The following is a 26,411-nucleotide window of genomic DNA, read 5'->3' on the forward strand; positions in this document are numbered from 1 at the left end:
AGTAGGGTCTCGGTAATGTTTGTTCCAAGTTGCTGATGTAAATTATTTCAAGTCTCTCTGCTTTAAGTTCCTTAACTATCAATTTGGGGATAATACCATACACGTTTAACCAAGAAGATAAAAATAAAAGGCAAGAAGCACGTGTTCAATAGATGGGCTTCCCCCCCCCTTTTTTTTTTTTTTTGCTTAACACTCATCAAACGAGGATAAAACTAATGAACTCAGGATAAAAGTTCCCCTTCAAAGGATAATGACCTTTTAAGCTGACAAATGACTTGCTCAGGACAGTCTCAAAACCTACAGACCATTTTGAAAGGAGGAGAAGAGGAGACTAAAAATGCATCACAGTGGGAATATGGGCAAAGAAAGTCTTAAGCAAATGGCTTATGAATAATGCCAGTGAGCTGTGACCGACGAGAAGAGCGGGAGCGGAGGCCTGCCAGGTCACATCACTAACAGGGACAGCAAACCAAACACAAATAATCTCCCATTAAGGCTTCCCCCAAATCCTGCCACACCAACGCGCAATGTGGCTGCTGGTGAATCGGACATTCGCTGGATAAAGTGGAAGCTGCCTCCACAGTTTGTTGCGGAGGGCAGAGAACAAGTACTTTACATGTGCCATCTCATTTAATTCTTAAAGTAATTATAGGGGCGCCTGGGGGGCTCAGTCGGTTGTGTCCGACATTGGTTCAGGTCATGACCTCACGGTTCGTGAGTTCGAGCTCCGCATCGGGCTCTGTGCTGACAGCTCAGAGCCTGGAGCCTGCTTCGGATTCTGGGTCTCCCTCTCTCTCTGCCCCTCCCCTGCTTGTTCTCTCTCTCTCTCAAAAATAAATAAATGCTTAAAAACATTTTTTAAATAGTTTTATGAGGATAGCATTTTTCTGCTCACAAAATAAAAAATCTGTGGTTCAAGAAGGAAGTGATTCCCAAGGTGCAACATCTCTTCAGTGGTCCTTCTCCTGGAATCTCAATTGTCTTTAGCTCATACTGAACTGGTAACAATAATACACGCAGAGAACCCCTCCAGCACGTGAACGTTCCAGGGCACATTTTTCAAGCTTCCCCCCAATGTCCCCGGGATGTGAATACATTAAGATAAGAAATAAAACACCTACTAGGTAATGACTGCTAGCTAATAAAACTTCAGCCAATTCACTGAAGTTCAGAGTGGTCAACCGACATACATGACTTGCAAAACACTCCCGTTAGTTTCACGCTAAGCTCGAAAAGCTGTAAATACCTTGTTCGTATTTCATCATAAAACAGGAACCGGCCACGAATATGTCAAGGAGGCCCTGTGAAGGTATCGTTTCAGTGGAGATTCTTCTTCCTATTTCACAACTGAAGAACTAAGGTTCAGAGGGGCAGAATAATTGGCCCAGAGTCGCACAGCTGAGAAGAGGCAGGGTCCAGGTTGGCATCAAGTCCAACTAGAAATCAGGGGTTTTTAACTTTACCAGGTTGTACATTATTTGCCAGGGGTGGGGGTGGGGAGCGTGCTACTACATAGATTATCTGGGTTCTGGTTGCTCCCTGTCTGACCTCGGACCAACTCTCTGCTCTTCGGTTCTGTGTAGAAGAAGGAAGGCTGATACCCGGGTGCCCAGGTCGGCTGGCTTCCTGCCCGGTTGGGCCCATGCGAGGGCCTGTGAGGAGTGATGAGGAGGGGGAGGAGGACAGGAGGGAGAAGCTGAGCTTTTCTCCTCTCTCTCTGCCTGGGTGGGTCATCCAGCAGTGGTTCACCTCCTCTCTGACTCAGGCGCCCAGTGCACACACCCAGAGGGTCCAGCTTTAGTCCGGTGACCCTGACCCTCACGCTGGAACTCAGGTACACCACCTCCGTTGTTGCTGATCTCTGGATTACCTCCCTGCCCTGAGTCTCATCTCCTCTATCAGCTGGATGACCATTCCTTTGAATTATTTTCCCTCTTGTAAACATCTGAAGGGGTTTTTGTCGTCCTGGATAGATCTTGACTCACACCCTGATCGAGGTGCTGGACTGAGGGGACCAGCTGGCAGCCTGTGATCCTGAACTGAGAGAGTCTAGTGATGGCTGGGCTCTATGTCTCAAGGCCACATGTTGGCCACAAACCTCTGTCTGGCCAGACAAAAAATGCTTTGGAAAAGGAGCACGCTTTTCTCTGAGGTTCACAGCAAAGAGACAGGGGCAAAATGACCACAGTTGGCATCCTAATTCCATGACCTCAGAGTGAGAAAAATTCATCACCAATCATTAGCTACAGAAGTGTTTCCCAAACTGTGGTGAGGATAGTAGATGCGTGGAATGCTAATAGGTATTTTGGTCGGGGAAAGGGTTTTGGAAAAATGCTAGGTTAAACAAAGTTAACCAGATTTCTTTACAGCAAGGCTTCAGTAACGTGCATAGCAAATATCTTAAAGAAAAAAAAAAAGAGTTACAGTATGCGTTGTGCGACAATCCCAAATTTTATGTGATCAGAAAACATAATATCTTGTGGATCTAATATTTCCAGGAACATTGTTCTAGAAATGCTGGTCTATGGTATTGGTGCAAAGGCTCTTTTGTGACCATCTAGGTCTTTCATGGACTGGACCTGACCCCTTCTCCACTTTACCCTGGGTTAACTCTCCTGTCCACGCTCCAGTCAGGTGACAGTCCTCGGCACTCAACCATGCCGTGGAGTTCCAAAGCTCCTCGCCTTTGCGTGACCTACTCTCTGCCCTGCTCCTGGGGAACTAACTGCTCCTCCTCTCGTAGTGCCACATACATGCGTCCGTTCCTCGGAAACTTCCCCTTTGCACCCGGGCGGAGCGATTCGCCTTGCATTCGGGTGCCTACCACCTCATACGACATTCTACCGTCGCAGTTACCACGCCTCAATGCAACTCTCTCTCTGCCCCGCACTGTCTTTAAGCACAACGATCGAGTCTTAGGCACGGTGTGTGCGAGCCAGTGCCCAGGGCAGGGTGGTTACTGGCCAAGTTTGTGGGGGGGCAGGGAAGCGTTGTTTGTCCCAAGAATTTATATTTCTTTTTTTTATTTACTTAATTTATCTCTATGCCCAGTGTGGGGCTCAAACTCACAAACCTGAGATTAAGGGCTGCAATGCTCTACCAACTGAACTAGTTAGGCACCCCCACTACACCAAGATTTTAAATACTTGTATCATTTTCAGCTAGCAAGGCTGGATTATAATTAAATCTCACATTAAATCAAATAAAAGTTCCATTGTTATGATGCTCCCTCATAAGTTAACTTTATATGAATGCAGCTACTTTTATGATGTAAATAACTGATTTTTTAAAAATCCTAAAATCAACGGACTATCAAGAAAGTTCAGCACCCGGATTAACACTGCCATGACAAAACTCACCACTAGGTGTCAGCCCAGGAAAAGAGGAGGGCGGGCTGCCCTTTCAAATGTTTTACTTTTTCATCCAATTATCACCACAAGTATCAAATATTTAAACAACAAAATATTAGGCAATTAAAATTATCTATTAAAGGAATGTTTTTTTAAAAGACGTCTAAAATTTTGACATTTCCCCTTCGCAAAAGAATTTATAAATGGTGTTAGTTTAACCTGTATTTTTCAAGAAACATTTGCACAGATTGGAGACATTGACTCCTAAGAGGGAACCAGCTCAGTTTGCTTCTGAAATGCCCTCAAACTGTACGTAACATGGACCATATGGTAATCACCATTGCGGCAAGTGGTCAGAGGAAAGAGCACGGTTGCTAGAATCAGACAGATGGACGGTCCGAATCCTGGCTCTGCCACTTCTTGAAAAAGTGACATGACCTTTCTTAGCCTTGGTTTCTTATCAGTAAAATGGGGACACTCTCTCCATATGGGGGCTGTAAAAATCAAATAACGGACAGTCTAGCATATAACAAATGCTTTATACTGTTTTCTTTTAAGACTTCAGGTCTTAATGATTTACTTAACAAAGCTATGTTTCAGCTCCCAAACAACTAAGGACATTATAGGTAAGGACTATTATAATGTCACTCCCTCCACAGATAATTATTAAGCCCCTTCTGTGTATTAGGCTCTGTGCCAGGGATACACGAGTAATCATGACACTCTGCTGCCTTCCAGAGGTTTCTATTTCTTTGTGAAAGGGCAATACAAGACTGAATGTGATACAGCCGGGTATTTCTGAGAATACCCACATCCCACAGAAAGTTAGCGTGGATGCATGTCTGGGAGGTGGGGAGAGGGAAATAAATCCACAATGTTATCTTCTAATCATCACAAACACCATAATGTCCTCCAGAGAACAAATCCACCATCACTCTGTCTTAGGTTACTGAGCCACTACTGTGTGCCAGGGGTAGAAGAAAGAATAAGACAGAATCCTGTTCTTAAGCTCACAGTCTGCCTAGTTCATGGAGCCACAGCTCACTGTTGCAGGCTCTAAATTGTCAAATGTTACCACTGCTTGGAAATGGATCAGAAAGGTTTCCTTTTCAGAGTCTCCATAAAAAAGTAAAAGACCCTAAAGTGAGATCATTTGACTTAAAACTCCAATAATAGCAACCACTTCTCTTTGCTGCTGCTTCCGCAAAGATACAGTATTGAAAACTGTGTTTATTCCATTAACACACTCACCTCTCGAACTGAGCATTTACTGCACGTGGCGATTTCGTGCAGGGGGATCTTCTGCAGACCCTAACTGCCTGTGGTTAGCTACCAGGTAGCTGCTGGGTTGTGCCTTTGTTTTACATTTATGCATTCACAATATGGTGTTTGTATCACATTCTTCTTCTCACACTCTAATGGAGCTGCGTTTTGTGTTGCTTTTTAAACCAAGTATCTCTATTATGTAACTCTGGAATATGACCACTAGTCTTTCCGATGCACAGCATGGGAAAGCAGGTACCATTCATTCATTTGTCCACCTACACATTCAACAAATATTTAATGAGCACCTGCTAAATATCAGACTGTGTGAGGGACCCCAAGGAGTACAAAATGTGGTCCCGTCCTATAGGAACAAAGTAAGAAAGGAGCCAGGATTATGATAGGAGATCAAGTGGAAGCACAGAACTCCTCCTGGATGGTCTAAGATACACTCGCTGTGGTTTATTTTTTCAAGTATTTTAGGACATACAGGAATTTCATTTTGGTTATATTCAGTGATGCTTTTCGAACTCATTCAGATAAGCTCGGTCATCGTGTTTAAGAGGATTTCCTTCCAGTTCTCATCTTCTTTAACGTAAGGACCTACGTTGTCCTTGGGCAGTCTAGAGCAATGGCTCTCAGGCCAGTGAGCATTTGTGGTGTGGCTTCAAGATGCCAGCAACATAGGGGTCCCTGCCCTGGGAGATGGACCGTGGAGATTGGGGCCAATATCGAATGATGGTCATCTTCTCCCAAGAGGCAAGAAACGTTTGAATGAAACAGCAAAAATATTAACTATATTTTCTCTTGCACATTTAAAGAAAATCGACTCTAATGTATTTAATTTTAAACCCTTGGTACCTACCACCCCCGTATTTGCCTGTAAGTGCCAGTGAGCAATACCATTAATAATTATTTCCTTCAGTATTTATTTGATATTATGTGTCTTCTTACACATCCTTTATGTAGCATTTGAGATAAAAGCCAAACTTTCAGTTACTTCAAAAGACAGGAATAAATGGGTCGGGATCTCACTGTGTTGTGACTGGTTTCAGGTAATCTGACACTTAAGCAAGAATGGACCCCACTGTTCCAGAAGATGGCATTCTCCTCTTCCTCCTGTACTCCCTTGACCCAGGAATGGTCGTCACTATCATTTAGTTAATATCTACTGTCAGCAGAAACACTGTGCTGTGCTTGACACACATTACTGCTGTTTTTCTCAGCAGTCCTGTAAGGTAGGCATTATTTGCATTTTACAGATGAGAAAACTGAGGCTCAGAGAAGTTCAGTGGTTTCCAAGGTCATCTTCTGGCAGATGACAGAGCCAGGACAAAAACCCAGGTGGCTCAAGACATCTTCTGTCCATCCCACTCTGCCTCCTCGGCTGCTCAGACCCACGGAGCTACAGTGGTGGTCCCTGGGGTCCCGGAGGTGGTCACACCTCTCCTCTCCCTGCTTCATTCCCAGGGTTGTGACCTCGACCTGGGATGAACACTACACGGAGAAAAAACGGTGACCAGTAAGTCACTAGCCCCTTCTCTAGTCCACTCAAGGTTCCTCTCGTCAATGCATCTGTGTAGCTCAGGACTGTAGGTTTTGGCTTTAATTCCCTATCTGCTTGCCTAAAATAAACTGGAAAAATAAAATCTTTCACCAACTTTTCCTACAGAATATTCATGGGTACATATCCATGCTTCACAAACACACCACTGTCTGCTTAAAGACAGCATGGGCTCTGTGTGGAAAACAATTTGGTGGCTCCTCAAAAATAAAATTACCATATGACCCAACAATTCCACTCCTAGGTATATACCCAGAAGAACTGAAAACAGGGGCGCCCGCAGATAGATGCACAGGAATGTTCACAGCAGTATTCACCATAGCCAAAAGGTGGTAGCCACCCAAGTGTCCATCAACAGAAGGATGGATAAGCAAAATGGGCTATGTACATATATACGGTGGAATATCACTTAGCCTGAAAAAGGGATGAAGGGCTGACACGCGTTACAACGTGGACGAACCCTGAAAATGTTACGCTGAGTGAAATAAGCCGTACACAGGAGGACAAATACGATCTAATTTCACTTACATGATGTATCTAGAATAGGGAAATTCATAAAAAGTAGACGAGAGGTTAGCGAGGGCTGGTGGTTTGGGGGAATGGGGAGCTATTGCTTCCGGGGCTCAGAGTTCCTGTTTGGGGTAATGAAAAATGTTGCAAACACATAGTGATGGTGGTTGTACAGTATTGGGACTGTCCCTACCGCCACCGAACGGCATTAGCGATGGTTAAAGTTAAAAAATTTATGTTACGTTTTACCACCAAAAAAAAAAAAAAAAAAAAAGGAAGAAAAGAGAAAAGCATGGGCTTGGAAGACAGACATGGGTTCCACGTCCAGCCCTCTACTCCCAAGCTGTGTGGAGAATCTGAGAGTCAGCACAGAGGCGCACACACCGGCCTCTTCCGGGCTTTCTCCTCCCCCCACCACCCCGCTTCCCTCACATCCTGACTCTTGTCTTGCAGTACACATTGTTTTGAAGGGTCCTCAAACCTTTTTTTAGCACAAGATGGAGGCATAACTTAGTAACACCCTTATATATGTTCTGGGTGCCCCCCGCTCGCCTATGTGGAGAGCAGGCCGCTCACACCACAAAGCGCTCTTCATGCTTCCCCCCCCCCCCCCCCCGAGCTGTTAGACGGGGTCAGTGCAAATCTGCTCCTTCCCACGTGGTGACGCGCTGGCACCCCGTCAGGTCCCTGCATCTCACTTGTATTTCTTCTACTCGGGAGCCCTCGAAATGGTGTTTCAGAGCTTTATTCACAAAGATGTTCGGCGCAGTATTAACTATAGCGCTACAAGACTGGAAACGACCTAGAGGTCCGATGTGAGTAGTTCCAGAAATTATGGTAGCTATGCCTGAAGGAATGCTCTGCAGCTATCCAGAAATGCGTGGGAGGTGATGTTAAACGGAAGGGAAACAAACTTCTCACTTAGATTTGACAGCAGCTATGTAGACGCTTTGCAAAATGAAAAAATAATTTAAGAGAATATTACGAAAGGTGGTTGAGGTAGTTGGGCTAGTTCAGTGGGACGGTCGTGATGTTTTAATTTTTCTGGTGTCTAAACATTCTTCTATTTTCTGGCACGCTGAAAATAAACACACACACACAGTTGCGCTTTTTCGAAACCAGGAGATCAATGGTGTCACTCAACCAGGACACAGATATACGTGGTGTTTTTCCGACCCGTTCCGACACAGCCTCACCCGCTCATGCTTGAAAGCCAGGCTATCAATCTGCTTTCATCTTAACTTCTCCGTCTTTAAGGGTTTTTTTAGGTGGATAAATATGACTCAGCAGAATCACGTGCAAAATCAGGGGCTGTAAGGTGGATGATGCCAGCATACCCACAGCTGATCTGGAAGCTGGGCCTCTTGGGCTAGACGCCGCCCGCATGGCCTCCTGCAGAACATACAACAGTGATGCTCGCTCGGTTCACCGCCTCCACCCCAGCGCCGGCTCCCTGAGGGCAGGGGCTGTGCTCCATTCATGGGGAGGGGGTGCGGGGGGTCTGGCTGGCAGGCTGGCCCAGAGAGAGCCGCACCGGCTTGCCGAGTCAACAACTCTCATGGCGCTCCATCTATACTGGCCTTTCGGCAGATGACCGGCCCAGAACAGGAGGCGTCAGTTTTGCTCTCTAACATTTACCAAGACGCGCAGCGGGCCGGAGGGGGGGAACAGCTACTTTCAAATGCACTGCCTTAAGATGACTCCACGTGTGAGCTGCGAGAAACTCTGAACAGGAAAAGGGATGAAATGAAAGCACCCAATTCTCTGTTGGAAAGTTCTTTAAAACTGAGGCCACTGTGGTTCGTCTTCCACAGGGAGGGTTAGTCTCGTTCAGATTTCGCGATGATATAATTTTAAACAAAGGAGTGTGGCAAAAGTAAGAGTCTTAAAAATTCATTCGTTCGAGGCAAATTCAAGAACCACACTGCTATCACCTATCCTTGAAAAGTTGCAATCTTCCACCAGGCACAGAAAGGATCCTTGGGCCAGCAATTAAAATCATTTGTCTTTCATCCCCTTCTTGCCAAAAAGGACCCCAGCCCTAACTAGTTAATCCCTAACACACACTGCTCCTCCCAGAGTTGCCTGGCAACTGCTAGGAGGCGTGTCAGAGAGCAAGAAAGGCCTAAATAAATGAGCTGGAGCCTGGGCCGCCCGCTTGACATGGATAAAGGGGGTTTTTCCGAACGGGGCTACCTCGCTGCTTGTGGTTCTGTCCTTTAAGTGGAAGAGAGCAAGTTGGCGTGGCCGATACTGTTAAATATCTTGGGCCTTGCGCCTCATATCCTCTGGGTGACTGAAAAATGGGTCCCGTGATCTGCAGACACCCTCCCCTCTGCCAGGTAGCACCAACCTCCAAAGCCTCAGAGACAAGGCAGGATGCGGCGGGTTTGTGTTGAACACCCTGAGCACAATCCTGGCCTCATACACTTCTCTGTTTCTTACTTTCTTTCAACCGTCCTGCCACCTGCTATTCCAGAACATACTCATTGATGCCTGCACTGTGTCATGCCCCGGCCCGGCGCTGGAAATGCAGAGACAGAGTCGTTAACACGGAGCATGAGGAAACCAGAACAAAGACAGGCAAGAGGGTGTGGTGGAAGGAACCTGAGTTTTGGAGTCAGGCCGACCTGAGGCTGCCTCCTGGCTCTACTGCTCACCAGGAAGTCACCGGCCAGCTGGGCCTTTGTTCCCGCACCCCCAACCCCCACCCCCGCCCTGTAAAACGGATAGTAAGGGGGCATTTGTAGGGAACTGTTGACATCACAGATGTGGACCGACTTGGAGATGAACCGGGCTCCAGCCTCGTGGGAGGCCGCCGAGCAGGTAGACTTGGCTCTAACTGGACACCCTTGGTGTCTCAGTCTCTGACCCTTGGGAGAAAGACTTCACGGGGGCCCTGAAGAGACACCGCCAGGGAGCCAACACAGGCCCTCCTGGCCGGGCACAAGCACACGGCAGAAGGCATGGACGGGAGCAGCCTAGCTCTGGCATGTGGCCGGCCTCAGCAGGGGGCTGCCTCCCTCTTCCCTTCCGGGCAGGGGAAAGAAAACGAAGCTCGAGATTCCCCAGCCAGCTGCATTTTGAAATTTTTCCAGTAGGAGAGACAAAAAAAAAAAAAAAAGGCCAAAGAGTTAAAAGTCTCCAGTGAGCTCTGGGCCCCTCAGCCTGGGGCTCGCCCTCCTCCCAAAGCCAGAGGGGCACCAAGGGGCACAGCAGGAGCTGGCCGCCAAGCAGAGTAGAAAGGAGCACAAGTCTAGTCTGTCATGTCTCGTGTTTTAGAAAACCCAAACGCTGTGACTTTGCGGTGACCCAAGTCCCGCGACTACGCGGGTTGGCCCAGGGTGGGAGGCCGCCACACGGTAGCAGCGTGGTGGTCACCGTGGGCATGCGACAAAGTGGCCATAGCAGACAAGCCACAGGAGCTCCCAGCGGCTGGCTGTGCCCTCCGTCCCGCGGGCTCTCCTCTGCCATCAGCCATGGAATGTTCTCCGCACACAAGGCTGCTGCTTGGGCCCTGTGCTGCAGTCTGCCTCAGAGGCTCTCCCCTCCAGGCTACCACCTGCTCCTGGCCACCAGCTTTCTCCCCTCCCCTTATGTATCAAAGGCCTCAGTGTACCCCGATCCTTTGACCGAGTGAATCCACGTCAGGGATTCTGCCTGAGGAAATGATTCAGCCCGTGCACGAAGATTTATATAAAGATGTTCATCACAGTGTGATTTAAAATGGTGAAAGGTGGGGCGCCTGGGTGGCGCAGTCGGTTAAGCGTCCGACTTCAGCCAGGTCACGATCTTGCGGTCCGTGAGTTTGAGCCCCGCGTCAGGCTCTGGGCTGATGGCTCGGAGCCTGGAGCCTGTTTCCGATTCTGTGTCTCCCTCTCTCTCTGCCCCTCCCCCGTTCATGCTCTGTCTCTCTCTGTCCCAAAAATAAATAAAAAACGTTGAAAAAAAAAATTTTTAAATGGTGAAAGGTTACCGACGATCGAAAGAACCAGCGTTAGGATAATGTGGTGGGCCTGTGGGAACTCGACACAAACCTCAGACACTTGCCTTTTTAAAGAGCCCCACAGGTGATTCTGATCCACACCAGGGTTGAGAACCACTGGGGTCATCTGATGAGATATGTGCCACCATTACAAATGATGTTTAAGAAGCGTTTTTATATAATGTTAAAAAATGCTTGCAATATACTAAAGGCATAACCAAATTAACTGGGAACTGGACAGCCTTGCCAGGAATATCTCAACTGTCTGAAAGTGAAAAACCAAAAAAACAATCAGAATGACACAAAAAGGACCCCCAAGCCCTAAAGCCTAGGTAGAAACATGCTGACATGTCTTAATTCCAGATGATGGGATCACGGGTGTTTTCTCATTTCTAGTTCTCTGTTACTTTAAACTTTTTTTTTTTTTAAACCAAGAACAGGTGCTATTTTTATAACCAGAGAAACAACTAAAAGATAAGTGGCCCCGGGGAGGTCATCCTAACCTCCCTCTCAGCACTGTGCTGACTGCCACCCAAGGCACCATTCCCCACGCCACCCCCATGTGGCCAGTGCTCCCTATCCGTCATCCCTTCTTGGGCTCACATGTGCTTTGCAGTCAATATTTTAATTAATCCCCAAACAATCCTGCATTGAAAGTGTTGTTATCCCATCTTTCGGATGTGAGGAACTGCCTAGAATTAAATCTATGGTTCAAAAACCATCCAGGTAACATGGTGATGATTCTTGGCCAGAAAATTTTAGGCCCTCTGGCTTCCCTCCTGGCCTTCCAGAAAAAAACCTCTTTGGGAGCAGATGAATGGGACAGAAAGCACGACAAATCTGCCATATCTCACTGATTCTAGGACGCAGATTTCTTCACACAGACATACACATCTCTGGAATCTGGATGTGTCTTACAACTGATGGCATCCAATTGTCATCGGCAGCACCCTTTCCTGTTTCGTAATGGTACCTAAAGTAAGGGTGCATTTTACGATCGAATGGCAGCTGAGACTCCACGAAAGGTACCATGTTTACAACCAAACTCGTTATCCTACCCTCAAAACGCTGCTTTTAGCGACTATGTAATATTCTAGCAGATGGATATTTTTAAATTTATTTAACCAGTTGCCTATTCGGAACACTTAGTCTGTTTATGATTTTACCATGATAAATACAGCTACTGGGAACACCTTTGCATTATGTTTTTTCTTTTTCTACTTATGGGCATCATCATCTTCTCCCAGAAGTCTTGGGAAGCATTTTGACGTTTCTTGCCCCATAATTTTTTATCTTTGCCCTTTATTTTTTACCTTTGTAGACCCATCTAGACATTTCTTCTTCATGGTACCTCTTCCCGGTGTCACCACCAGAGGGCTCTCTTCTGAGTCCCCCTGACGGTCTCCTGGTCCTGCTTCCTGTATTTACTGTTCAAACATATCTGTGCTGAAAAACTAACATTCCCTACGGGGTGAAGTTTACACTTCTAGTCTAGCATCCCAGGCTCTGTCAAATTTGGCTCCAACCTCTCTCCTGCAGCCCCCTCTCCTTACCCAAACTCACGGCCCCAAAGTGGCCGTGAGGGGTACTGCCTCCAAGCCTTTGCTCCCTCAGTTAACTCCACAGCCACCTCACCAACGGAGGCTCTTTCTTTTTCCAAACCTAAACCATCAGACCCAGGTCAAGTTTCACCTTCCATATGAAACGTTTTATGGCTTATTTGATCCTTATAACCATCTGGGGATGCAGAATGATAGGTATCCTAATCCTCATTTCACAGGTGAAGACACTGAAGTTTAAAGAGATTAAGTGGCTTGTTCAAGGTCATACCGCTTGGAAGTACACAGCCAGGCTTTGAACTCCAGGGCTTCCGTCCTTAAACCCAATGCCTTTTAGAGCCAAGTGCAAAGTACAACCATAAACTTCTTCTGAGGAGCAACTTGTGCCCAGATCATATATCCAGCAATGCCTACCAAGATCCAACAGCCTTCGGATTCTCGACACATACACGACGATAACGAGATCGTTTTAAAAGTGGAGACACCGCACGTCTGTTAGTTCCCAGCAACACAGGGGAAGGACCGGGCCAGTTATCCCATTCTCCTTCTAACGATGGGAAGACAGCCAAATTTTTCTTGAATTATACGGGCGCTCAAATCAGCCCTAAACGTGACTGGTTTGGCTGGGCCCGAGGTCAGGACACAGAACGCGAGCTGCCTCGCTTGGAGACCAGGAGGCAGACCCAGAGAATGTGCTTTAACTAAGGGCTTTAGAGGACCTCAAGGAAGTCGTTCACAGGAAGCACGAAGAGAGTGCATCCCTTTTGTTATGTGACCATGACACTGCCTGAGGCTGAGGCAGCTCAGCAAGTGAGGCCTCAGTGCGAGACGGGAGACAAGGAACAGGAGGCTGGTGGCACGAGGCCGCCACTCCCTGACCCCCACTTTGCGGACAGTATGTCCTGGGTGAAGGGAAAGCAGGTGTTTGCTCCTATTCTGGGTCTCGCTGAGACACATGACTGAATCAAAGTGGTAAAAAAAATAAAAATCTTAACATATAACTGTGGCTCATGGGGAAGCATAACCAAGAGTCACTATCAGAGTTTGCACACGAAATGTACCGTCTGACATATACTCACCTGCTGTCATTTAAGACAATAAAATGCTACAAGTTAAAACAAAAGACAGAAACAAACAGGCCTGGCCGACAGACAGAGCAGCCTAAGCTGGTCCCTCATCCCCACTCCGACCGGGGTCGGCTGCCATCACCCGCCGGCTCAGGATGAAGGGAACTCTGTGCTCCTGACAGAAAAGGGCTGTCGGCAAGGTTGCCCTCCACGTTCTCTCCTATACAGAGTGACCCAGCTCCCCAAGCCAACTTCTCCGTTCTCCTTGGCCAGGAGTGGGCCGGGTAGAGGGGTATTAGATGAAAGCTTCCCACTGAAGCTGGGACAGTGGGTACTTTCTTTGGTTTGACCCGATGTCTTGAGATCTCCACAATAACTTCTCACCTCACAGGGCAGGCGGGGGACATGGATGAGGCAACTGAGGCTCAGGAAGGCTGAAGGGCCATGGAGGCGGGTAACACTGTTTCCCAGTCCTCTGCACACTCCACCTTGGCCGCACCTAAGAAGTGAATCCCCAGGACACCTTGCTTTCTCAAGGGTGGAGTAGAGGCCCCTTTAAAGGAAAAGGGCACTGGGACAGAGAGGGAAAGCACAGGCTTTGGGACTATCCGGCTCCTCCACTGGTTAGCAAGTCGTGTTGCTTCTCTGAGCCTCAGTTTCCCCATTTGTTAAGTGGAGAGGATCCACGGTGAGAGCAGGTGAGTGTGAGGTCTGGGCACCGTATTTACATGCAGCTGGGGCTACCCGGGAAGGGAGGGATCTTAACAGTCACAAGGGCAGTACGACCTCTTTATGCCAAGAGGTAGGGTGAGGAGAGGGTGCCCTCCTGGCCTCACCACTCACACACACACACACGCACGCACGCACGCACTCTTCTAGGTGAATTCAACAACCAGATGAAGAGCTGGCTTCTTGTGACCCCTGCGGTACATTTCTCAGCCCTGACCAAACATGGATTTGGAAATGCCAAGAAGCTACTCACCGGCTCAATTTTCAGAGCGTTTCGGTAGCTGCCAAAGAAAGCGGCCTGGGCTTTGAGGAAGGCCCTGGCCACACCATCCCCCGTAGTTGTGGAGACCTTCTTCAGCCGGTTCTTCAGTGAAGAGATCTGGTGACAGAGAGAGAGGAGACACAGGTTGAGGGCAGGGTGGGAGCATGGCCAGCTAAGCCCAACACGCACGGAGCTCCAGCAATTCCCCGGGCGGGGGATGGCTTTCATATCGCCGCTGCTGGGAGGACAAAATTGCATTCAGTATTAGGGTAGGTTTTCCAACTGGAATAGAAGGTCGTTCCTATTAGAGGGTATCAGATAAGAACAAAAACAAAACCACTTTCTAAGTAGTTTCAATGTTACCAGGTAAGTGCTTTCACATCAATTTTCTAATTTAATTCTGTCAACAATCTTGCAAGGAAGAGATTAGTGTTCCTGTCTCACAAGGGGGAAAGAGTCTCAGAGAGGTTAGAATACAGGTCTAGGAACAAATCCAAGAAGTGGTTAATTGGAATATGAATTGAAAGTCTTAGAATCTGAGCCCAAACCACACACATTATCTTGGTGCCAATTCTACTTCCTCTTCAAATTACTTACATATTATTACTTACTTATATATTAGAAATAAATGGCTTATTTAGAACATACAATATATATCTCACACCTCATACTCTATATGTTAAATAAGTATATTAAAAATTGTTTATCAAATGTATACAAATATATGTATAATATAAATTACTATATACTTCATACTCTGAAGAAACAGTAGCAGCTTGTAGATATTTCCTCAAGAGATTTTAAAAAATAGACAAGAAAGCCATGGAACTGGGAAAAGCCACCAGAAATACTTAGTATATAAATGTAAGCTATAAGGTCTTAACTACATTGCAAATTTGACTTAAGGGCCTCCTCGTGGTCAAAGCAAAAAGAGAAACACGAGTTGTGAGATTCTTTGCATCCATGTATTACAAACAAACCAGCCGAACAAATGAAAACACGTTTTCCTGGAAGTGGGAACTAAAAGAGATTTTTCCCTGTGAATCCTCAATGCGGGAAAGACTGTGTAACATGGTGGCTGTTGCCCCCAATGACAGAGACAACATCAAGCTTCCTGGTCTGTTTTGAACATGCTTTCCGTCCCCCTCAGGATGCCACACTGCACAACTTCCGGGCACACCATTCACACTGTGTTCCATATGAAAAGTACCCCGGGAACATGGCAATGTGGTAGCCTTGAGTCAATGGTGAGCAGGACCAGACATGGGCCCTGCCCTCATGAAGCTGACATTCCAGTAAGGAAAATACCAATCCGTGTGACCTTGCTACTGTGATGTGTGTATGACAGAGCTCACTAAGGAGGTCAAAGAAGGCTTCCTAGAGGGAATCAGGCTTGAACAGAAATCTAGAGGGTGGGGGCGCCTGGGTGGCTCAGTCGGTTGAGCATCCGACTTTGGCTCAGGTTACGATCTCACAGTTCGTGGGTTCCAGCCCCGCATCAGGCTCTGTGCTGACAGCTCAGAGGCTGGAGACTGCTTCGGATTCTGGGTCTCCCTCTCTCTCAAAAATAAATAAACATTTTTTAAAAATTCTAAAAAAAAAGAAAGAAAGAAATCTGGAGGGGGAAGTATAACTTGGCAAAGAGGGGAAGGAACGGTACCAAACACAAGGGGAAAAAACCCGATGGTGAGAAGGAGTTCAGTGAATAGAAAGGACTGTGGGTTCCGTGGAGAGAATGGTGGAGAGTATGGCTTAAAATGAGGTGGGGGGGCGGGAGGGAGGCAGAGGTCAGAGGTGCTGTGAGTACATTAAGGAGTTTTTTCCTTCTTCTTGAGGGAAATGTAAACCTAATGACGGTTTTTAAGCACACAGGTGACATTTCAGGAAGGTGTATGGGCTTAGATGTAGGACTATGTAACGGCCTGACATTATTCAAGAATAAAATAGAAAAATTAGACGCAGGTGGCCCATGAATCATCTACAAATTTTAATATGAACGACTGATGATCATTTTTCTGGGCATAGGCTCCACAGTTTTCCTCAGATCCCTAAAGGTGCCTGTGAACCTAAATATATTAAGGATCCCAGATCTGGGATAGATTACATAGACTTTAGAAATGCTCCTAGGACATTATTTCTTATTAACAAGCTTCTGATAAGGGATTTTTTAGTGGTTTATGAAGATATATTTTACATACCATAAAATGCACTCATTTGAAGTATATAGTTCAGCCGTTTTTAGTATAATGACAAGGTTGTAGAACTATCGCTATTATCTAATCCCCAAATATTTTTATCACCCCCAAAAGAAACTCATCTTACCGTCAGTTACTTCTCATTCCCGACCAGTCTCCCCCACCTCCCTCCTTCACCCTGTCCTACGTACCCAGTAATCCCCCTTCTTTCTCTATGGATTTGCCTATTCTGGACATTTCACATCAACGGAATCATACAATATGCGGTCTTTTGTGACTGGCTCCCTTCACTTCGCATCACGCTCATTATAAACAAGGTTACTCCATGTTGTAGCACTTATCAATACTTCATTCTCTTTCACAGGTGAATAATATTCTGCCATACGGACATACCACATCTTATCTATCCTATGTATTTATCTAAGGAATGGGCACCTGGGTTGTCTCCGCATTTTGGCCATTATGAATAACGCTATGGAGACAGCAGAAATTTTGAAGAAACTGAAGGGATAAAAAAAATCCTCTGTTGCCAGAGCCTATGAAGATGAGCTGGAAGGGCACACGAAGTCATGGAGCACTGTGCTTGGCACACAGTAAGTCACCATGGAGGGCTTACCGAGCCGAGGGAAAAAAAATCCCGTGCTGTTGCTAATGGGGCATGCTATGTGTTTGAGCAGTAAACTGAGCGAAGGTAGGGCTACGGCTGATGTCCTTCTCTGGGAAGTCAGAAGCAATGGGAATATTCACAGAGGGGGGTGGTTACCCTCTCTCTGCTTGGAAGTAGGCCAAGGAAAACAGTTTTCCTCTAGAAGGAGTTCTGAGTATGTCTCAACACCTGGGAGTAAATATCCCATTGATGGTGACCTCTCCTGTTCTGGGACACATAAGCCCCGCGCCAGTCGTGAGAGCCCATGAAGAGCAAGGCAGGCCACTCGGCACCCAGGCAGACTCTGTCACGGACTTTCAACTTGAAACAGCAATGTGAAAAAGAAACATGCTTTATTAAAATGTTAAAAAAAAAAAAAAAAATATATATATATATATATATATATATATATATATATGGCCCACTTCCCACCTTCCCAGTAACAGAAATGCTGCCTCTCCCAGGGAGGAGGGTGACATTTCCATCCTTTGAAATGGTGCACACCACTGTCACTCTCCTAGCTCCTCAAAGGCCTTGGGCCACCTGTGCTGCAGATTATTCCTCACTTAACCTTCCCCGGCCTTTCCCTTTCATTCGGGAGGTGTTTAATTACCTTGGATTCACAACGCTGCACTTCAGGTGAGCCTCTCCTAATGGCCTCATTATCATTTTACACAAAGAAGTCGTTGCTGATTGTAACTGAGCAAATACAAGTGTGTGCCTTCCCGCCTGCCCCAGCTGGTCTGAAACCAGCCAAGTGGTCCTGGGCTCTCGCTGCCCCCGTGACCACTTAGGCCAAGACTTCGGAAGACCTCTCCTCACCCGGCAACGTGGAGAAGCTTCTGTCAGCACTTCCAACTTGGAAACTTCAAGCATATGTGCATCTGATAACCGGTGATAGCATTTTGTCCTTTAAATAAAAGCGAGGGCCGACGAAGGCTTAACATAACCCACAGTCATACATCTAAAACTGAACTTGCCGGGAGTACTCGCGGGGGTTCTGGTCAAATCATTAACATCGGGGTTCGCTGGGCATAATCTGGGGGCGATGGAAATGCTGATGAGGATGGCTTCCTCCTTTAATGAGGTATCGGGAGGAAGACAGAAACAAACAGAAGAGGATACTAAATCGAATGCATCAGCTTCTCCCCCCCCCCCCCATCCCATCTTGGTCACTGCAGTGTCACCCAGCTCCTCTTTTCCAGGGCCAGAGGCAGATGTTAGATTCCACACTTCTCCTTCCTCACCCACTGCCATCCTCCACCACCCCAAACAGGTCCCAAATCCGCCCTCTCCTCTCTGTGCCCATGACCATGGCACTGTGCCATCCAGCTCCATCCACCCTCTCTGGCCCAGACTGGTGGAGTAGCTTCCTAGATGAGCTCTCGGTCTCCAGTGTCCCCTCAGTGCCACCCACCCACAGCTGTTCCAGTAATGTCAGAAACCTACGAATCCAGTCACTTCAATCCCTCCGTCAAAATCCTTCAACGCCCCCACCCTTGGCCATCACCACCTGCAGAAAAACATCGCAATGTCGCAAGAGTCGTTGTTGACACTCTGCTCAACTGGCCTCACTTCCCTCAGCCCCACTTAACGTATATTGGACGGGTGGTGAATTACTATCCAGAAGCCTACACCACTCTCCAGCCCATACACATGGTGACTACTCAGACAGCGTGGTCTGTCTTGTCCCTTCCTGTCCTTTTGGGGAACATCTATGCACCCTCTGAGAGAGCATCCAGATGCCCATAAACGGGGCCAAGGAAGTAAATTATACCACATCCTCACAATGAAATGTTGCATAACTGCTGAGAAGTATGTGATAGTAGTTGAACTGATGTGAAAAGATGTCCACCAAATACTGCCAAGTGGGAGGAAAAATGAAAGTTGCAGAGCAATATATACAGCATGAATCATTTAAAAATTTATATATGCATATACATACATATATGCTTATATATGTAGTAAAAATCTAAAATGCCATGTATCAAACTTTAAGTATGCAGGGATGCTTTTGTTTTCCGTTTTATGCACTTTTGATTGTTTTGATTATCCTTTATTAAAAAGCATATGTTCCTTTTATAATAAAGAATTTAAATGAGGTATTTTTCCTTAATGGTCAAATGAAAGATTGCCCTGGGTTAAGGGAAAAGAGGGAATCCAGATGTCCCCTCATCTGCAAAGCCTTCCCTGACCCCGAAAACAGGGTTAATGACACCCTGCTGAGGCCGCTTGGACCGCAAAGGTGAAGTGGGGCTACCACGGCTCCTGCTCGACTGAGTTCCCAGAAGGGCCAGCAGTGCTTGGCTGGTGTAACCATTCCGCCCTTGCTGCTACACGAAGGAACAGGCAAAAGAATGTTTTGATATCCTAAGTGGCATTTCCAGGGGCTGAGCCATTCTGCTTGGAGGAAAGTCTAGGATCACATTCTTCAAGCAGACTGATCACTACAAGAACCTGGTCTCAGTTGGGAAGGACTGGGGGAGAAACAGATCCCCACCCATTCCCCTTCTGCAGAAAGCCACCACTTAGACACAACCAGAACTGCAGGGAAAACGGACCTCCGGATGCTGAAGCAGTTGAGGCGGACAGCCAGCCCAGTCTTAACACTGTAAATGCAACATGTGCAATGACAAAAGCAGTATTTCCCACCCCACCCCACCCCCCACCCCTGTACCGTGTTCTTGCTTCACCTGGTCACTGAAGGCTCTACCTCACAGATCTTGATTTCACCTGCTTCTCTGTCCCCATGCACTCCTCAGGTGGCAGGGTAGCCTGACTCACCGAATTTTAAGATCAGAAACCTGGCTTTCCTACTTTCTTAACCTTTCTGAGCTTCCATTTCCTTTGCTGTAAAATGACGTATCTGCAACCTACTTACGTTGTGAAGATTACAATATAATGGGCGTAAAATGGATAGTGGATGTAGCGGATAGCCTAATTTGCTTTGGTATTCACGCTTCCTCTTTTACCTGGACTACTGCGACCACCTTTCAATTGGTGGCCCTTCTATTTTCACCCTGGTCTAAGACAACCTTTGCGTGAACTTGCCTTTCTAAAACAAGAGGCTACATCATATCACTCCCTTCCTCTAAAATTTTTGATGGCTCCAGTGGTGCTGGGTGGCTCAGTTGGTTAAGCCTCTGACTTCGGCTCAGGTCATGATCTTGTGGTTCTTGGGTTCGAGCCCCATGTTGGGTTCTGTGCTGACAGCTCGGAGCCCGGAGCCTGCTTCAGATTCTGTGTCTCCCTCTCTCTCTGACTCTCCTGTGTTTGCGCTCTCAGTCTCTCTCTCTCAAAAATAAATAAACGTTGAAAACAATTTTTTAATTTTTGGTGGCTCTATAGTGCTCACATAATCAAAGTCCAAATTTCTTAGCACAATATTCAAGGCCCTCTATGGGCTCGGCTCAAGCTCCATTTCCAACGCTGCCTTCTACTGAATTTCAGAGGTCTCCAAACCACCCCTAAGCCTGGGATATTCTTTATCCTATTCTTGAACAAAATCCTTTCATTAAAAAAAAAAAAAGCCCCTTTCTGTGACACCCTCTGTCAGAACAAATAACTCGTTCTTAGGGCACAGTAGCTTACTCCTTCCATTGATCCTAATCTTCGCAGGCCCCATGCTGGAGAGGTGCCGGGAACGGGTGCGGATGGCCAGGACCCAGTGCAGGAGAGCTGTCTGTAGTCAGGCTCCCCCAGAAGAGCCACAGGCAGCTTCCTACTACTCCAAAAGGGGCTCTCGGGTGGTGTATATCATCATCCTCGTATTCAGCTTTCTGAATAACCAGTATTTTTACATACCTTCTTCCCCCCCAGAATGAAGATAACTTATCAGCGCTCAACAGATACAGGTTTCTTTTTATTTTATTTTACTTTTTTTAATGTTTACTTATTTTTGAGAGAGAGAGAGAGAGAGAGAGAGAGAGAGAGAGAGACAGACAGTGTGGGAGCGGGGGAAGGGCAGAGAAAGGAGGAGACACAGAACTCGAAGTGGGCTCCAGGCTCCGCGCTGTCAGCACAGAACCCAACGCGGGGCTCGAACTCACGAACTGTGAGATCATGACCTGAGCCGAAGTCGGACGCTTAATCAACGGACCCACCCAGGCGCCCCGGATTTATTTTGTTATTACTCGGTTGCAACTTGTGGGCCGGGAGGCAGGAAGGTGGAGATAAAGACGGCCCACGATTCACCTATCCCCCTCTAAGACGCTCCTGTCCACTTCTGACAGGAAAAGGGATCTACAAAATACTGCCAGACGGGGAAAAACACAAGTTGCTGAGCAGTATATATGGCAAAAATCGAAAGCGCCACGTATCAAGCATGAACTATGCAGGGATGCTTTCACTGTCTATTTTATGCACTTCTGATTGTTAGGATCTTTCAGTAGCATCCCCACTGCTTGGAGGATAAAGACTAAAGTCCTAGCCTGGCCTGCAAGGCCCGGGGTGATTGGCCTCAGCCTCTCTCAGATTCGAGGCTCTGCATCCCCTCCATGGCGTCCACCCTCTGGACTCCGGTCACACTGGCCTCCCGTGCACCCCAAGACCTCTGGTGGGCCTGGTCCTCCGGAGTGCTCCCAACACCATGACCCCCTTGCCCACAACCCAGCGCTGTCCAATAGGCCCGTCTGCCAATAATTTATTGCCTGTGTTGTCTGCTGTGGTAGCTGCAACTGAGTGCTCGAAATGCACCTGGTGTGACTGAGGAACTGAAGTTTTTATTTTATTCCATTGTAATCAATTAAAATTTAAATAGCCACACGCGAATAGTGGCTCCCGTACTGAACAACGACCCGTCATCCTCCAGGTCTCAGCTCAAATATAATCCCTTCCTGGGTCTGACCCCTCAGAGTAGACCAAGGTTCCCTGTCACATACTCTCCTTGTACCGTTCCTTCAATGTGAAATGGTGCATGTTGCAACAATCCCATAAATGTCTCTTTTCTATTAGGCTGGACGTTCTAGGAAGGCAAGAACCATGACCATCCTCAGGGCTGGCACAACACTTCAAGCAGAGAGTTTTAAAAAGTCTGACTCAGGTAGCCTGTGCAAGGGGCCCCACTTCTCGCCTTAACTGCCCAGTGTTAGAAATGAAGTCAAAAGGGGGTACCTGGGTGGCTCAGTCAGTTAGGCGTCTGACTTTGGCTCAGGTCATGATCTTGTGGTCTGTGAGTTCAAGCCCCACGTTGGGCTCTGTGCTGACAGCTCAGAGCCTGGAGCCTGTTTCAGATTCTGTGTCTCCCTCTCTCTCTGACCCTCCCCTGTTCGTGCTCTGTCTCTCTGTCTCAAAAATAAATAAACATTAAAAAAAAAAAAAAAGAAAAAAAAAAAGAAATGAAGTTAAAAGATTTTTTTGTTTTGCCCAGACATCCAGCAGCACCTGGAAAGAGGCACTAGAATCACACTTTCTTTCTCCTTTTAAAAATGGCCTGTAAGGGGGCTCCTGGGTGGCTCAGTTGGTTAAGCGTCTGACTTCAGCTCAGGTCATGATCTCCTGGTTCAGGAGTTTGAGCCCCATATCGGGCTCTGCGCTGACAGCTCAGAGCCTGGAGCTTGCTTCAGATTCTGTGTCTCCCTCTCTCTCCGCTCCTCCCTTGCTCACACTCTGTTTCTCTCTCTCAAAAACAAATAAACATTAAAAAACAAATTTTTTTTTAAATGGCCTGTAAGGACCAAGCCACATTGATTTTTCCTTTCCTGAACAGACTAGATATCAAGGCTGCTATAAGATCCCCCGCGCAATGTCTGGGTCTGGAGAGGAGAGAAGGAACTATTGCCTTGTTTTCCTATTTTCAGGGACACAGATACATTGGCTCCCTCTACTACCTTCACGTGGGCAATGAAAAATGGCAGTGTATCTACCAATGGCTTCGTTCTTGCCTCAAATTTGAAGCACAAAGTCTTGATGTGTAAAGGCAATCCCACCCGACTGTCTGAAACCAGGAATTCATTACGAGAAAGGAAGAGGAATTAGTATTTATCAAGCCCCTGACTAGGTACCAAACACCATGGCAGGTGTTTTCATACCCAGCATTGTATTAAAAACGTTACAACTGGGGGCGCCTGGGTGGCTTGGTCGGTTAAGCGTCCGACTTCGGCTCAGGTCATGATCTCACAGTCCGTGAGTTCGAGCCCCACGTTGGGCTCTGTGCTGACAGCTCAGAGCCTGGAGCCTGTTTCAGATTCTGTGTCTCCCTCTCTCTCTGCCCCTCCCCTGTTCATACTCTGTCTCTCTCTGTCTCAAAAATAAATAAACGTTAAAAAAAAATTAAAAAAAAAATAAAAACGTTACAACTGGGCTAGACAGGCATGGTTATCCCCACTATATAGATAAGGAAAGTGAGCCACAGCCCCATGTCACATGGCCAGACCAAAGTCAAGCCCAGGTCTGTCTTACTCCAAGTCTGTGCAACTTCATGGATTCTCACTGCTGCCAGGATTTCTTAAGACCAGCAAATTAGATTTGTCCTTGATACTGGTTTATTTCTTCCCCAACTTAAATCTATCTCCATTATTGCTTCCTCTCATTCCTTGTTTTTCTGTTTCTTTCTTGAGAACATGGTTGTACCTTGACCTCAGTTGGCTTTAATTGCTTCTTCTGCATCCCATTTTCCCCTCAAAGATCCTGGTTCTCCATGGGGGAGTGGAGACCGTGCTAGTTACGTGGAGCTCCAAGCAGGAGCTGGCTATGACCCTCGGGGCCCAGGCTGCTGCTCCCCTCTGTCTCTCTCCTGACATCTCACTGGTTGAGCATTAAGTCAGAAAGTTGGAGGCAAGCCTTACAATCTAAGCAGTTTTTGTTAGACAAAAGGATCAATTTTCATTATGTGAATGGCTACTTCACTATACGCTATAATGGCTTTGTTGAGCATCTTAAGAACTATCAAGTCCTTAAAATGCCACTCTTGGAGTAAAAAAGTAGAATTTTGAAACAAAAAGGCCCATTTCCACTACCTGCCTAACAATAGTGCGCCACAGACTAGAGCCCTCCAGCCCCCCAACCTCATGCATTTAATCTAAGTACCCTGGCATTTTAAACTGAAACACAGAAGCAACAACTTTGCATTCTTCTACCTATTTGTAATCTTCTTCTTCTTCTTCCAAAAGCCCCCCCCCCTTTTTTTTGCTCAGAGGAAGTGAAATTGTCTTTGTTTTCCCTATAAAACAATTTAGCTTTAACACACACACACACACACACACACACACACACACACACACACACACACACAATTAATGCAGCTGAAAATCCTGCCCAAGCTAAAGGAGGCTACAAGCAAGAGCTGAGCTCTGAGTAAATGTGTATTTATATTATTAGGTGGTCATTCAATAAAGGGATTATTTCTAACCAAATATGTGCATGCGAGTATGCCTATATATATACATGCATCCGGGGAGTATTTTAAAAGAAGGGTTTTCTCCCCCATACTTCTGGCAGTTTAGGTTTAAAGGTCAGATTTAAACTATCACCATGTTTCACAATGCAATCTGTGCAGTGCCGCGTAATGAAATGGTTCAGTAAAGGTGCTCGTGGAAATTCTTTTAATTAGGTCTAAGGCTTTTCAGTTGTCAACATGAATAAACCAAGAACCATTCTCTTGCAAACACAAGGCACAAAATACAAATGTAAGTTACCTTTGAAAAAACAGATACACACTTGCAAAAGGGAAGTTATACGTTTTTTTTTTTTTTTTACAACATATTCTCTGCCGATTTTTTTTTAAATGCCAACATCTTTCAACAACAAAATGGACTGCAAATCAAAAATAAAGGGGTTGGTCTATTTTTAATGAACCAGGACACTAATGCCTGGTTCTAATTTGAAGTATTTGCAGGAAGACTAAAGTTAATCATAACTAAAAATGTTGATCAAGAGATTAATGACGTTCTTCATGGGCAAAAGCCATCTATCCATTTAACTATAATTAATTCTATAGATGAGCGGTATTTCAGTCAGACATGTGAACGTCTCAGAATGACTCCCGCAAATTGAATGATATCTATTAAAAATGTACCAAAAGGCACTTTTGCCCTCACCACCACTATCTGAGACCTAAAAGATGAGTATATCACAGCAGGAACATCATCAAGACTCCTGCCTTTCAAAGCGATGTTGACAAACGAAACTACTCGGACTGGGAATCTTTAGCCATCAGTTCAAAGCTAAATCTAGGGATGGAAATTCTCAAAATGAAAACTGTAAGAACACAGTACCGTTGCTTGGGGAAGTTGGATCATATTCACACTGAGCTCTGATGGAAAAAGCAAAATTAAATAAACAATTCCAAGTACCACCAGCAGCTCAGATTTAGATGGATGGATACAAAGGTGCTTGGTTGCTAAAAGCCAACTGGCTTTTGGACTTGAGGAAGAATGAGGCAACTCAAATGGAAGGACCGCAGCATGTAACATGCACGTGTAATGAATCAGTGCGTTGATTGACCAATGAATGAATGTATGTCTAGCAAACCCTGAGCATGAAGGTACCATACCCAAAAGTGTGTTGATTTAGTCTGGGGTCAAATTCTGCTTTAGATGCTGGCTATTTGCTGGTGACTTAACCTCTTCTCTTCATCTATAAAAAAGGGGTAAAGTACCCACCCCCACCACATTTGTTTCAGAACTGTTACGCAGATTAAATGTCAACATTTTCTGAGCCTCTAGCACAGTGCCTGGCACAGAGTAGGAGCCTCATAGATGGTGACTATTTTTCCGTACAACTCCACTCCAAAGCCAAAACAACCCTAGCCACTACTGTAGCATAAAAATAAAATAGCGGACTCACAATTAACATTTTCTAGGGCATCAATTACTGAAATGTCACTCATTATGCTATGCTAAACCCGGTGGGTTTATTTAGTGACCCAAACTCGGTGTGTATTTGGGAGTTAATGAAGTGCACGGTGTTTACAAAGATAAGAGCGGGATTTGTCTCAGCAACAATCCTGGGCTGGATGGATGTAGATTTCCACGCTCAGGGATGCAGCCAGGCTGGATCCATGGTGGATCACATGGATACATCCCCACAGAGTGAGCTATCTTCCAATGGGATCTGGGCATCTCCACCTCCTCGGGGGAGAAAAAAAACAGGAAGGGGGGGGGTGGGAAGTGTGTATAATAGATGTGTTTCACAGTGTCCCTGCTGTGATGAACAACTTGATCCACTTACAGTTCCAAACACATGATGCATAAAAGAGCTGACAGAAATTCAATTCTTGCAAAGAAAAGCATCTGCTCTCTAGTGGGAACGGCCAAATATTAAGCAGTTTTAAGGCAGGGCAA

General features: G+C 46.3%; 1 protein-coding gene across 4 annotated transcripts in view; it reads right to left on the reverse strand.

The window, feature by feature from the left end:
• The window catches only part of DENND1A (DENN domain containing 1A), a 509,451-nt gene that overhangs the window by 138,262 nt on the left and 344,778 nt on the right, over window positions 1–26,411 (reverse strand). For all 4 annotated transcript variants that reach the window (XM_047069226.1, XM_047069240.1, XM_047069220.1 and 1 more), the window contains exon 13: window positions 14,281–14,406. In XM_047069226.1, the coding sequence (XP_046925182.1) occupies window positions 14,281–14,406 (126 nt within the window). The remainder of the gene's footprint in view (window positions 1–14,280; window positions 14,407–26,411) is intronic.

The sequence above is a fragment of the Lynx rufus genome, unplaced genomic scaffold (assembly GCF_022079265.1).
Source record: "Lynx rufus isolate CCGP_SWC_20201006 ecotype Redwood Valley unplaced genomic scaffold, mLynRuf1.p SCAF_10, whole genome shotgun sequence".
NCBI classification, from domain to species: domain Eukaryota; kingdom Metazoa; phylum Chordata; class Mammalia; order Carnivora; family Felidae; genus Lynx; species Lynx rufus.